This window comes from Neolamprologus multifasciatus, chromosome 13 (assembly GCF_963576455.1).
Source record: "Neolamprologus multifasciatus chromosome 13, fNeoMul1.2, whole genome shotgun sequence".
Classification (NCBI taxonomy): domain Eukaryota; kingdom Metazoa; phylum Chordata; class Actinopteri; order Cichliformes; family Cichlidae; genus Neolamprologus; species Neolamprologus multifasciatus.
In genome coordinates this window covers 22,710,896-22,725,037 of record NC_140451.1, presented here as the reverse complement: position 1 = coordinate 22,725,037, position 14,142 = coordinate 22,710,896, and the positions used below count along the sequence as shown (strand labels likewise).

At 40.1% G+C, this 14,142-nt stretch overlaps 1 protein-coding gene across 5 annotated transcripts in view; it reads right to left on the bottom strand.

Moving 5' to 3' along the window:
• Positions 1–2,029: 2,029 nt before the first annotated feature.
• Positions 2,030–14,142, bottom strand: part of LOC146505567 (ankyrin-3-like) — a 95,090-nt gene continuing 82,977 nt past the window's right edge. For 4 of the 5 annotated variants that reach the window (XM_085183001.1, XM_085183002.1, XM_085183003.1 and 1 more), the window contains 8 exons: positions 13,700–13,843; positions 8,055–9,480; positions 7,789–7,951; positions 7,424–7,501; positions 6,992–7,075; positions 6,765–6,878; positions 5,756–5,847; positions 2,605–4,110 (listed from right to left, as the gene is read on the bottom strand). In XM_085183001.1, the coding sequence (XP_085039127.1) occupies positions 5,776–5,847; positions 6,765–6,878; positions 6,992–7,075; positions 7,424–7,501; positions 7,789–7,951; positions 8,055–9,480; positions 13,700–13,843 (2,081 nt within the window). In that variant the 3' untranslated portion in view covers positions 2,605–4,110; positions 5,756–5,775. Of the gene's footprint in view, positions 4,111–5,755; positions 5,848–6,764; positions 6,879–6,991; positions 7,076–7,423; positions 7,502–7,788; positions 7,952–8,054; positions 9,481–13,699; positions 13,844–14,142 lie in introns of all 5 variants that reach the window. The other variant, XM_085183005.1, reaches the window with a different exon arrangement.

Sequence of the window (14,142 nt, the reverse complement as noted above, 5' to 3'; positions counted from 1 at the left end):
GATAACCAGAGTAGTGCCGAAGTATCTCGATCAGATTTAATTCCAGATTTTGACTAGGCTGCTCCAAAACTCTCATTGTGTTTTTTGGAGCCATTAAGAGGTGGCCTTGCTGGTGTATTTTGGATCATTGTTCTTCTGTATAACCCAAGTGCATGTGCAAGTGCATGGACTTATGGCCAGACATTCTCCTTCTGGATTTTCTGGCAGAGTTGTAATGAGATACAGACCTTTCAGAAGTTCCTTAGGTGTTGTTCTGGCTTCTTTTATGATGACACAGTTGAGTCATCGATTTGGCGAATTCTGGTAATTTGCCCAATTCTTGGGAAGATGCACTACTGTCCCAAGTTTTCTCTATCTGTGGATGTCGGCTCTCACTGTGGTTCAATGGAGTCCCAAACCTAGAAATGGCATTGGGAACATTTCCAGACTGATAGATGGCAATGACTTTGTTTCGCCTGCGTCTTTGAGTTTCTGTAGCTCCTTAATAAATGAAATCACCGTCTAATAACTGCATTTTGTGTTCACTCAGGTTTTCTTTTTAACATTAAAATCTGTTTGATTTTCTGAAACACTTAAGTGTGAGGAATGTGCAAAAAGATAAGAATTCAGGAATGGGGCAAAGATTTTTTCACAGCACCGTATACATCTTTTTATTTTCAGGCTTTCAGAAAATGGTCCATACAGACCAATCATGCCTTACATTGTCAGTGTTGCTCATGTTTTTTTAAGGGAAAATTGCCAAGCCAACACTACAAACTAAAACAAACCTGTTATGCCCATTCTACAGATACACACAGCAAAGCGGAGACCCACGTCCTCCCACCAGCCAAAATGCCCTCACACAATAAGTCCATGGTGAGAGTTAGTCAACTCAGATAGTGAGCAAAAATTAAAAAATTTAAATGTAAGGTGAAAGTCATTTTTTCCAATGACAGAATTTGCTATATTCTGCAATGGAAATCCTCCATTGTGGATCCATCCCTGAAGATCCAGAGAAGAATTAGCCAGTATGCAGTGGACGAGAGGCCTAATTGTACCCAAACAGGTTTTTATAAAGCAGCCTCCCCCCCCCCCCCCAAAAAAAAGGTGAATCTCATCCCAGATGCTTGAAAGCTCCAGGTTCTGTGTCACATTTCATTACAAAGAGGGGGGTTGATTTTTCGACTTGCTCTAATGTAATCTGTGGATTATTTTAAACAATGCTCATCTTTAAATCAAAGAAGCATAAAGTAGGTCTACCAGGTTGTGTGTTTTCTTGGGATAATCTTGCCACTGTAGTCATGGTCACAGGATGATGTGGGAAGAACTGCTTTAAACACTCTAATGAATCAGTAGGCGGCACAGTGTTTTTCTTTTGTGTTCCACCACGTATTAAAGATGATCATGCTTACTGGACAAACTCACTGGCATTTATGTCTTTTAGCAACAACATTAAAACCATCTGCCTACGAATGTGTGGTTTCCTCACATGCCAAAACAGGTCTGTCCAAACAGGGTACTGACAAAGAACCTCTGGGCTTGCAGGTTTTTTGCTGTGGCCATTACCTTCAGGGACTGGGATGTGCCCGTTCTTCAACAGCATTTAGACGGTTGGTACATCAAACTAAATATTGTTACAAAGTAAGATCCATATAAATTGCACTGTAAGAAAATCATCAGTGTTACTCATTTTACCTTTATTGTGTTTTAATGTAGGAACTAACATGTGTTAATGTTATTGCTATTGCATTATCTTACCATCTTTGGCATCCAATATTGAACTTGAGCTTTATTATGTTAGAAAATCACAAGGCTAAGGCATGAGAGATGGTGCTATGAAATGTCTACGGTATAGTTTACATTTTTTCCATCAGCTGGAAGGAGAAAGTGTTGCTGCCTGGCGCTCAAGGACACTTAGTTGAGGAGAAACACATAATTTTGGCAGTAACTCCCACGACATCACTACTGATCACTGCCATCGTGCAACTTACATAATAATAATAATTAAAGAAAAAACATTCAAGGACACAAAGATAAGAAGAGAAACAACTGTACTGCAAAATCACTGCATTTTATTGTATTTTTTTGGAGTTTTTAGGTTGATTTTTTTTAAAGACGTTTGAAACATTTGTGATGGCATCATTGCTGTTATAGCCTCTAAAAGACCTTGAATAACCAAAGTGCTAGACTAGTTATATTTCAATGGCTTCACTCTGTTAGTAAGAATTGTACATCAAAAAATCTGCTCAGGTGAAAACACATATCAAAGAAAATTAACAAAATTGATACTTCAACCATATCAAAGTATCCTCTACCCCCTGATTGACATAGTAGTATAAGGGGATGTGGTACAGCACCCTATCTGACTTCCTTTAATACTCCCACCCAAAAAAACTGAAAAAAAAAGTTACATAGTTTTCATGTCCACAGCATAGACATCAGCATACTGAGCCATCGCAGCAGTAGAACACCACACTTGAACTACATGGGCATCTAATGAAAACTGATACATAAATTCCTAATGTCATGTAAAGTGTGTCAAATAAAACTTTGTCAGTGAGCTAGTGAAAACAATTCTATTCGACACTGCATATACAGACTCTCAAGCCTAAAGAGATCACACAGTTTCAGAGTTAAAACACAATTTATTTAATGCTTAAATAACTGGTTCTGACCATCCAGTGTTTTGTCATACAATATGCTATTTGGAGCTACAATCAAACAATGTCTTTATGTGTCCTTAATGTGAGTAGGTTTTAAATTAAGGAAATACTTCACCAAAGAATCCAAAGTGAAATGCCCCAGTTTTCCTTTAATACCACAGCAGCCATTAGAAAACCAAACTGAAACACTGCTAAATGTTTACAAACAGTCTTACAGTGTACAGAGACTCCTAAACCTTATAGCCAATATGCACAATACAAGTATAATTTTACAGCGAGCCAGCCTACTAGCATTTACATTCTGATTACTTCGTTCCTGTAGCAGAAGCTGCCCTCCAGTTTTACACAGACAGACAAGACATCACATCCTCAAGAAGCTAGAGATTTTTTTTCATCCTCACCCCAACATGATAAAAGCTTTAATGGTATCCTTTTTCAATTTGAAATATAAAATCGGTGACAAACGTCAGGGCTATATGTGTATAGTGATAAAGGGATTCATTTGAATACAGTGTTTTGCAAACCTGTAAAAATTGTAATTAAAATAATGTGAACAGCATGCATGAAAATATGAGTACTCTGAAAGGCTCCTTTTTTTTTTGCAGGATCCATTCCCACTTTGGGAATTACAGAAATTCGATTTTTTTCTGGAAATTTCTTCTGTTAAAATCAAACCAGCTTTTTCATGTACAAACATTATACCTGTTCTAGTAATTAATTATACAAGAACCCGTGAAGTTACACTCAAATCTTTAAAAGTGAAATCGTTTCAGTAAATTTTGAAAGCACTTGAAAAGGTCGCTCTCCCCAGTGCGTTCGCAACCAGCAACTTGTCCATTCGATTTAAAAGAATTATACACATTATAATTTTATATACAGGAAAAAAAGCTTTTGTGTTAGTTGTGTTTAAGTTTTAAAAAGGAAGGAAAAAAACCCCCAAACAATTTACATCCTGACAACAATGGGTTCAAGAAAAAACTATAAGGCGAGTGTTGAAGTTGGATTAGAAGTGTCCATTCGATTTTCTTTGTGTGTGTTATTGTGTCTACCTCATTCTTTTCACCCACCATGTGCATTGAGCTCTTGTGCCATCTTTGGTCACAGTTGCACCTGTGTGGTTGTCAGTAATGGAGTCTCTGTCGTTTTTCGCAACAAACGACGCTCCTCCAAAAAGCTCTCACAACACCAGTGGACCGATGGCACGTATTGTTTCACACAAAACAGGAAGCAGGATCATTGTCCACTGGTCCACCACAGTCAGAAAGTGAGAACTTCTTGGTCCTTTAATTGACAGGGAGTGAGTTTTTCATGCTCATGCGCAAGTCAGAAGGGTTGACTCCTTTCATGTGAAAGCCATTTATTTAGAGCAGATAGTGGCACACTGGACCTTGCTTTAAGTCCTCGAACCTGAAGTCTTAGCCCTCTGAACACTTGTTCCCAGGAAAAGTTGAACTTGGTTCCTCTGTGTCTGGAAGACAAAACAGTACGTTGCATATTGCAGCACATTTACTGTCACCCTCTTGAAGCTCATACAATACATTACAACTGACAGTGCATCGCCTAATATTGAGTATTAAACTGAATTCAAAGGGTGTAACGTGTACAATGTTTTTCTTAAGTGTTTCATTCCTTTGTATAACAAAATGACAACACATTAACAAGACCTGATGGTACGTGGGTTGTTATGGTGACCTCTGTTACCATAGAAACTCTTTGGCAGATTTTATGACAGTGCCATCCCATTTCTGCGCAGATGGAATGATTCACCGCAAACATACGGGTGAGCAGCAGTAGGGATTAACAGTCTGGCCAGTGGGATAACAAACTCTTTTCGGATGGGACAAAGCTGTTGTGAGTTGGGGATTTAGTGGACAAAGAAAAGGCGTGGAGGGTTTTAGCAGGGCAATATAATGCTGAGGTGTGTAGTGACCCTCAACCCTGTTCCCTTTGTAAATGTTTTCTATTCATTCACACCGAGGGAACGCAGAGGACAGAAAATCTGCCAGGGGATAACCGAGCTCATGCCAGTTTCTTCTTTGCTTTGAGTTTGAACTATCTGACTAAATTGATGATTTCATTTACTTTAATACTGTGGATACAGGCATCTCATTTGCAGCACTGTGCAAACGTTTGAGCAGCTTCAGAGGTTCCCAAATGTGATGCTGTAGAGTATGTAAAGTATAGTATTTATTGAGAGTATGTAAAAAAAATTGCTAGCTTTCTTCAGGATCATTCTCCTTTTGCATGATTTGAGCCAAGCTTTTGACTCTAGGGTACTCTGGTATACAGAGTTCATGGTCAACCCAATGACTGTAAGGTGCCCAGGTCCTGTGCCTGCAAAACAAATCCAAATCACCCCCCTTCCGCTTTGACAGCTGGTATCAAGCATTAGTACTGGTGTGCTGATTTTGATTTTTGCCAAATATGGGTCTGTGCAATACAGCCAAACATCTCCACTTTGGTCTTGACTGTCCAAAGGACATTGCACATTAAGTCTTTCTGGTTTCTTCAGATGCAACTCTGCAAACCTAAACTGTGGTGTCTTGTTCTGTTTAGACAAGAGAGGCTTTCTCTTAATGGCACATCCAACTTACTTATGATCAGTTGATCAACTGCATTTGATTAGCAGCAACTGGCTGCTATTTACCTTCTTCCTTCTTTCAAAAGCAGTACAGGTGTACTTTGTTTTTCACAGGACTGTAGCTCTCGACAATACATCTTTATATTTAACTATTAAAAAAAGAAACAAACAAAATCTGCTATTTACTTCAAAAAAGAACTAGCTTAATAGTAAACGTGGTTACACGACTGATTACTTTGTACTACATTTATTAATAAATAAAAGGTATAGGTTAATTGACAGGTAGGTTACTTTTGGTGCCTAAAATGATAGTTTGCTCTGTTCAAAGTTTAAAATCTGTAAAGCCTAGAAATAAAAACAGAATACACTAATACAAAAGCGTAGGCATTAGGTGGTACTAGGTGCTATTCAATGCACCTGACTTCAGTTAGTGGGAAGTCAGTGAACAACAACGGATATATACAGCATGTACAGTAGTTAAAGCCTGGGGACTATGATGACTGTGTTAAGGTGAGAAAGTAAACTACAGTACCTGGAAGAGAGTAACCATCCCTATGAGTGGTGCTTTTTATCCCCTGATCTTCTATCATCTTTCCGCCTGCTATTCCTTGACCCCTCTCCATGCTGGAAAACACACATAGAAGTATACATAAGACATGGTATTCTTATCTTCTGATAGAAAAAGACACAAAAAAACCCCACTGCAACCAAAAACACACCTGAAACATCAAAATAAGAGAAGCAAAACTCAAATGTTAGTAATAGCATCATTGCAAGAGTTATAATTAGGACCTAAACCACACACCAAGTAGACACCTGGAAAAAGAATAATTATGCCATTATGGACAGAGCTGGAAACAAAAGGAGCTGATTGAGTTTCCTTAGCACTCATTAGTCATACTTTTGACTAATTGGCTAAATGCTTTAAAATAACTTTATAAAAGACCATTAGCACCACACAGTCAGGAGAACTGCAGTCAGCATCTTCTTTGTTATACAAACAAAACAGACACCACACACTGTTAAAACACAACATGCAAGGTTGCAGTTCATATGATATTTGTATATTTTTGCCCACTATGGAGATAATAGTCATCTCAAACCAGTTAATCCAGTGTTAACAAGAATTAACTTCACTGAATTCACTGGAGGAAAAGATGATTAAATCTAATTGACTCCCTCCCTCTTTGACTTAAAGCTGCACCTTTTACCACGTGTTACTTTCTTAATCTCAATTTCGCTCTTAACACTTCACTTAAATAATCTTTAAGGTTCAGAAGAGCCTTTAATTTTCAAAGTGAGACTCAGAATTGTGGCCTGTGACTGCAAATTTCTTATTTAGATGAGTTATAATGTTATTTTCTTTTGTTTCAGACCCACTGTGATTCACTGTCATGTGCAGCTTTAAGCCTAAAAATTGTATTTGCTGTTAACCTCCCACCCAAGTAGTTCTAAGAACTACTGATGTCTTGTGACAGGAGAATAACAGCATATCAAAGGAATCCCATCTGGATGGTAGATTAATTGGATCTTCATGCGACCTCTGATGCATCTTCTTGCAGAATGGGACTGTGGTGAAGGTCTTTGTGCCACCTGTCACCTCCTTGGTTTTCTGGTGTGGGAGTAGACACCCGGCGAATAACCTTCCTTATGACCTGCTCAAGGCAGAAGAAAAGATCTGATGGTGCCTGATTGTATAAAAACACCATCCCTATGATGGGTATTATTTCAGAGCTGGATAGGAAATGGGAATTAAGGTATACATTACTTTTCTACTGATGAGGTTACCATCTTGGTCCATATAGTGTTCCTCTGTCATGGTCTCACCTGGGATATTCTTTGCTTCTTCTCCCTGTAGGTATTTGTGGTTAGCACGTGAATAAAAGCTTGCCAACTTCCTGAGCACTTCACACACGATTAAAAATAATCCATCACCATCACCACACTGAAACAAAACACCAGTGAGAAAAATAACCCTGACAGAAAGAGGATGGATTAGTTTTCATTTATGAACTGTGACAGGGTCAGTAGAGCTTGTAAACAAACATATGCACAGTCATATCTAGATACACACGTACACACAAATAGAATAAACCACCATTATACCAAGCAAGACTATTACGTATCACAGCAGACTGACCAGTCTAAACCAAACCAAACCACGACCCAGCTCAGCATCTGCTTCAGGCTTTCAGTGTACCTTTAAAATTAGACGGCGTCTGAAGATTCTGGTGGTTACTGTCTGTTCTTCCTCTGAACCGGAATCTACACTAACTCGCTGTGGAGGGAGGTTTTATACAAACGTTACACAACAGAGGGAGTCAAGTGGAAAAAAGAAGCACATGTGTAGGACAGTTACAGGTTGAAACATTTTTGTTGTTGTCCTTTATGCACCTCAACTCCATAGTTGGCTGAATCAGGAAAGAAAATTTAGAATAATAGAGAAGTTTAGTTTTCTTTAGTGTAAGATGTGCTATGTATTTCTCCTGTAGAAATAGAAGGCAGTGTAGGACTTTAGTACAGAAAATCCCTCATTGTTACAGGTACAACAGTCTTCAGTATTACCTGGACTTTTTTCTCTGACATTAGTGTTCCCTCCTCTTTTCTGCCATTTGATGATTCAGATGAGCCGTCCTGAGGTGAGTGCTTTGAGTTGTCGCCGTTCTGTCGGGACCTCCCTGATTCTCCTCTAGATGAGGAGGTGATGGAGTCACTAGAGTTCTCTTGGCTGTTGGAAAAACAAACAAAACAACACACCAAATAAGTGGTCTGAGAGATTGTTATTTTGTGATTCTATTTGAGCATTGTACTTTAAAAAAAAAAGATTTTACCTTTCTCGTCTGTCGAGCAAGTCTGAGCTGACACTGCGTCCTGGCGTTGGTGGTTCCACATTGACACTGGATGAATCGCTGTGCCAACCTGAAAGTGAACAAAGGTCTTGTTCTGCATGTTCAACGTGATCACAAATCTCCTGAATCCTGGACTTGGTCATCTCTTCGTTCTCCTCCTTTTCCTCTGAGCCACCTTTGTTCTTCACCTCCTCCAACAAAGACCCTAATGCTTCTTCTTTGATCTCTTTATCCTCCTCCTTATCTTCTTCATTGGGCTGAAGTTCCTCAAGTGCCTCATCCCAGGCCTGAGGGGAGAGGCGGACTACAGTCTGGTCCTCGACGTCCTGTTGCGATGTACTGCAAATATCCTTTTCACTGCCACACAATGTTGAATCCTTAAACTGCATATCTTCATGTGTATCATCTATTCTATCACCCTTACAGAAAACTTCCTCAGCGTTTCCATCAACTTTTCTGCTATCTGCATCAAATGTGGCACAAGCTTTTTCCATTTCATGCTCATTTCCTGGCAGGTCATACTGCTCGTTTAACAGCTGTACATCTCTCACCACTTCCATAACATAGGCTGTCCCCTTATTCCCGTCATGAATATTATCCTGCTGGTTACTCACTAAATCTTTCTCTTCCTCTTCAAACCCCTCTTTCTGTTCCACCAAATTTTCCTCTGTTAGTTTAGACCTATCTTTTGTTATCATCTCACATTTTCTTTCCACATTTTCAATTAAGTCTCGCTCTACCCACTTTTCCACTAATGCACTTCCCTCTTCCAACTCTGCTGCAGCCACTTCAACAACCTTCCCTAATTCTTCTGTCACTTCCTTTTCACCTCTTTTCAAACAAACATCCTGTTTTACCCCATTAAAGGGATCCAGCTGCACTCTTCCATCTCCAATTTGTGCTCTCTCTGGTGATGAAGGGGTTATCGATGAAATTGATGATAATGAAGGGGAAGATGTGGAGTATGCCATATCAACGTCTAATTCACACATCGTGGGAAAGGACCGTGACCTGGGCCTGTGGATCGGTTCCATTTCTTGAAAAGATCGGTCCTCCTCCTCGCTCAATAGCAGCTGATCATTCAGGGCAATGTGGGGCTTTCTGGGCTTGTAGGGAATAGGATCAGGAAGTTCAAATACTGGGACAGATAGGGTGAGCTCACAGGGTCTAGGGGGGCTCCTAGGGGGGCTTTCTGGCTCTCTGTTACTGGGCTCTAACTCTGGACTCCAAGGCAAGGGCTGAGGCTGGGTGTCAGCAAGCAAAGGTGTGTCTGGTTCTGGGTAATGGTGCTGTTGTTGGTGGTGTGCAAGGGAAGGATTGGGAGTGACGGGGAGGTCAGACTCCAGGAAGTAGGGATCAGAGTGCAGTGTGGCGGGGGACTGCAGCTCCACTAGAATGCTCTGATAATCTGTAGGTGACAGGATGAAAAATGTACAGACATACACGCACCAAAGCATAACACAAACAATTTAACACCCGAAAACACACCATAACACCACATGACATGGACAATGGCACAGAGAATGAAATGTAAAGCATGTATCCAGACAACCGTTACCTGGGATGATTATATAAGGATACGTTTAACCCTTTAAAGCCTGAAGCATGAACTAATTGCCAAATTTTTTTTTTAATGGAACATTTATTGAACCTTCTAACAATTTAAAAATTGTCAGAAGGTTTGTGTTTTTTCTTTATTTTCATGACTATTTAAATTATAGATTCTCACTGAAGGCATCAACACTATGAATGAACACACATGGACTTATGCAGTAAACAAAAAAAGTGTGAAATAACTCAAAACATGTTTTATATTTTAGATTCTTCAAAATAGCCACCCTTTGCTCAGATTACTGCTTTGCACGCTCTTGGCATTCTCTCGATGAGCTTCATGAGGTAGTCACCTGAAATGGTTCTCAAACAGTCTTGAAGGAGTTCCCAGAGATCATCAGTCCATTTCATTCCAAACCATCTCGACTGAGTTTAGGTCAAGTGACTGTGGAGGCCAGGCCATCTGTTGCAGTGCTCCATCACTCTCCTTCTTGGTCAAATAGCCCTTACACAGCCTGAAGGTGTGTTTGGGATCATTGTCCTGTTAAAAATAAATGATGGTCCAACTAAACGCAAACCGGATGGGATGGCATCTCGCTGAAGGAAGGATGCTGTGGTAGCCATGCTGGCTCAGTGTGCCTTCAATTTTGAATAGTTCTCCAACAGTGCCACCAGCAAAGCACTCCCACACCATTACACCTCCTTATCCATGCTTCACTGTTGGAACTATGCATGCAGAGACCATCCGTTCACCTTTTCTGTGCCGCACCAAGACACGGCACATAGAAACAAAGATTTCAAATCTGGACTCATCAGACCAAAGCACAGATTTCCACTGGTCTAATGTCCATTCCTTGTGTTTCTTGGCCCAAACAAATCTCTTCTGATTGTTGCTTTCCCTTAGTAGTGGTTTCTTAGCAGCTATTTGACCATAAAGGCCTGATTCACGCAGTCTGAACAGCTGATGTACGGTACAAATGTGTCTGCTACTGGAACTCTGTGTGCTATATATCTGAGCTCTAATCTGAGGTGCTGTTAACTTCCAATTTCTGAGGTTGGTGACATGGATGAATTTATCCTCAGCAGCAGAGGTGACTCTTGGTCTTCCTTACCTGGGGCAGTCCTCATGTGAGCCACTTTTGTCGTAGCACTTGATGGTTTTTGCAACTGGACTTGGGGACAGATATGTTTTAGGAATTTTTCAGACTGACTGACCTTCAGTTCTTAAAGTAATGATGAACTGTTGTTTCTCTTTACTTAGCTAATTGGTTCTTTCCATAATATGAATTCTAACAGGTGTCAAATAGGGCTGTCAGGTGTACCAACCTGACTTCTGCATAACAAAACTGATGTTCCCAAACCCATTAAGAAGATAAGAAATCCCACAAATGAAACCTAACAAGGCAGACCTGTGAAGTGAAAACCATTTCAGGTGACTACATCATGAAGCTCACTGAGAGAAGGCCAAGGGTTTGCAGCGCTGTCAACAAAGCAAAGGGTGGCTACTTTGAGGAATCTAAAATATAAGACATATTTAGGCTTAATTATCAATTTCTTCTTTGCTACATAATGTCATATATATTACTTCATATATTTGTCTTCAGTATGTATCTACAATGTAGGAACTAGCAAAAATAATGAGAAACCATTAAATGAGAGATGTCATATTTGTAATCTCCAGTGTGCGTGTTTGTATAAGATGGAAGATGGTAGGATGGCTGGATACTAGATAAATAAAATAAAATTAATGCATACATTTAACTGTACCAGATCAGCCACAACATTAAAAGTATTGTGAGAAGTGAAGTCAATATTCTACTGGAAAATATTAGTCTAAAGGTTGATATGAACTTCAAAATTAACAAAACTACATCAGTGAGATGCCCTGGAAAAAGTCCAATATGGACAGAACAGGACACTAAGACAGGTTTCATGTTGATCTCCTGATGGTTTAGAGCTGTCTGATTGTAATACTGGGACCTCCACAATATTAGTCAGGTGGTTTTGATGTTATGGCTGATTAGTTTAATATTAAACCTACTATATATAAGGTTTATATATAGTAGGGGTTGTTGTATATATAAAGAAGTATTTTATAAGTAGTAATCACAAATGCTGGTCGAAGTTGCTCTTATTTTAAAAATTTTGTCAGTGAGGTAAGATATTAAAAGTGGGAAATATTACTGACATGAGGCCTTATAGTGTGTGATGTGGCTAATGTTTACCAAGGTGTTCTGTTACATGCTCACATGGGATAGACGACAGATGAGAGTTTTTAGTAGGAAGAAGCATGGAGTGGAAGGAGGACAAGATAAAGGATAGCAAATGCTAAAGGTATATTTCCATATTAGAAGGATCGATGCGGGTTTGAGTGGGAGGTGGATTGACTGAGGGTGCACAAGTACACTGACAAACAGGACAGGGAGACAATGAGCGGAGAGGCGGGGAAGAAGGACTTGGGCTAGGACAACGTGATCCTGAAGGAGAGGTGGGAGGGAGGGTAGACATGGAAAGTGGGGACACTGGGCGGAAAGAGGAGGCCAGCTGGGTCACTAGGGACTCTTTGCTTGAGGAGGCAGTGACAGAAGGTGGGACTGTGCCTGGGGCTGTAGAGTGGATGGCTGACACAGGTATGGTAATAGGTTGAGATTGGCTAGGAGACATAGAGCAGGGTGCAAGGGTGAGGTTGGGTGGAGTTGTTGTAGGTTTGAAGGTATCACCAGTTTGACAAGTGACTGATAGTGCTTGCAAAAGGTCCAGAGTAGGTATGCTGAGTCTGGGGGAAGCTGGAACAGATGTGGGAGATGTTGGGACAGATATAGCAGAAGAAAGAAAGGGTGATGGTGAATGAAGAGCAGGTGAAGAAGGTAAAGGTGAGGTAATAAGAGGGATTGGGGAAGAAGTAAGGGGAGAGAAAGGAAAGCCCGGGGATTGACGAGGGTCAGTATTGGGACACTGAGGGATGGGACATGCATGGGGAGAGGTGAAAACGTTAAACTCTGCTGGCTGAAATGGAGCTGAAGGTGCCAAGTCTTTGAGCAAAATGGACGACTCATAACTTGGCGAGCGGCGTGGAGGGAAGGGGTGACAGTAAAGCGCTGCTGAAGGTGTATGGGGAGTGGGTGGAGGTGTTGGGGTTGGTGTTGGAAAGAAAGGACCGGGTGTTTGCAGGATAAAAGCTGCTTCAGGGCCTCCGGAAGTTAAGGGGATAATTATGCAAACTATGGGAAAGGAATAAGGTAAGATACAAAATAAGAGAGATAAAAAGAAACAAAAACTACATTAAACCCAGTGAAACATGCTTGCACAACAGGACAACGAGTGAATAATATGGGTGGATAAGGAGCAGGCATATGAGGATTTGGCCAACACATGACTCTAAATTTGTTAAGAGCAGTTATGTGCTGTTATCAGCAGTGGATACTGCTGGTGGGAGTTGATGGGAGGCAGGAGGAACAGAAGGAGGAGGAAGAGGCAGTCTGGTTTCACAGAGGAAGACATTCTCTCATCTATCCAAGGAAGGCTCTGAGGAACTGGAGGAGAACTAGGAGAGCTAAACTAAGTCAGCAGAGAAAAGCAAACTACAGGGTTATATTATTTCTGCATAAGTCACACACTGAAAAACATTCAAAGCAATAGTTAGCATGCAGCATGCACTTGAAGTGGAAATTAACAATGTATATTAATCTTCTGTGACAACTGGATACAGCAGTGATTTGCAGAGTATTTACCCTGAGCGTAATCTAATTTTAATGAGAGTTAATTTAACAGGAGCCAATTAAAATCAGTGCAAGTAATAAAGTGCTATATAAAAAAGTTTTCATTTAAACTAAATATTAAAATGAGATTGAAATGTAAAGCAGAAATTTCAGTGTCAAATATATTGTAGAATCAAAAGGAACGTCTTTGAGGAATGGTAAGACCCAGCTGTTCACACAAATTCTAAATCCGAGTGTAAATCACCACTTGTGATTTTGGTTTCACTAGTATGATACATATGTGATCCATGCATTGCCACAAGAAAAAGAAGGTAGCAGGGAGAGGTAAGAGGTCAGCTAGACAAAGCTAAACTTTACCATCAGCCTGATCCCGGAAAACAGCGTTATCATCGGCAAAACATCTTGTGCCTGAAATGTTACCATAGTCAAATATTGGCCCCTCCAGCAAAGTCACAATATCCATCCGATTGACTTTGGTCAGCACTGCAGTTAAGGCATCCGCTGAGGAAGAAGAGAGATAAAAACAGTAAAACAGGAATTTGAGCAAATGTAATTATGCAGACGTTTGGATTAGTCATAGCGAAACCAATTTTTTAAGCAAATATATTTTAGAGCATCTGGATGATTTTTCAAAAGAAAAGAGAAAAGAATAACAAAAAAGAAAGCAGAAAACCTCAGTGAGGGGCGATAATAAGGAATGAGAATATATGACTTTCGTAGGATCTTTACCATACAATATAAAGTATCCTGAGGCAACTGTTGTTGTGATTTGGTGCTATATTAAAAAAAACTGAATTGAA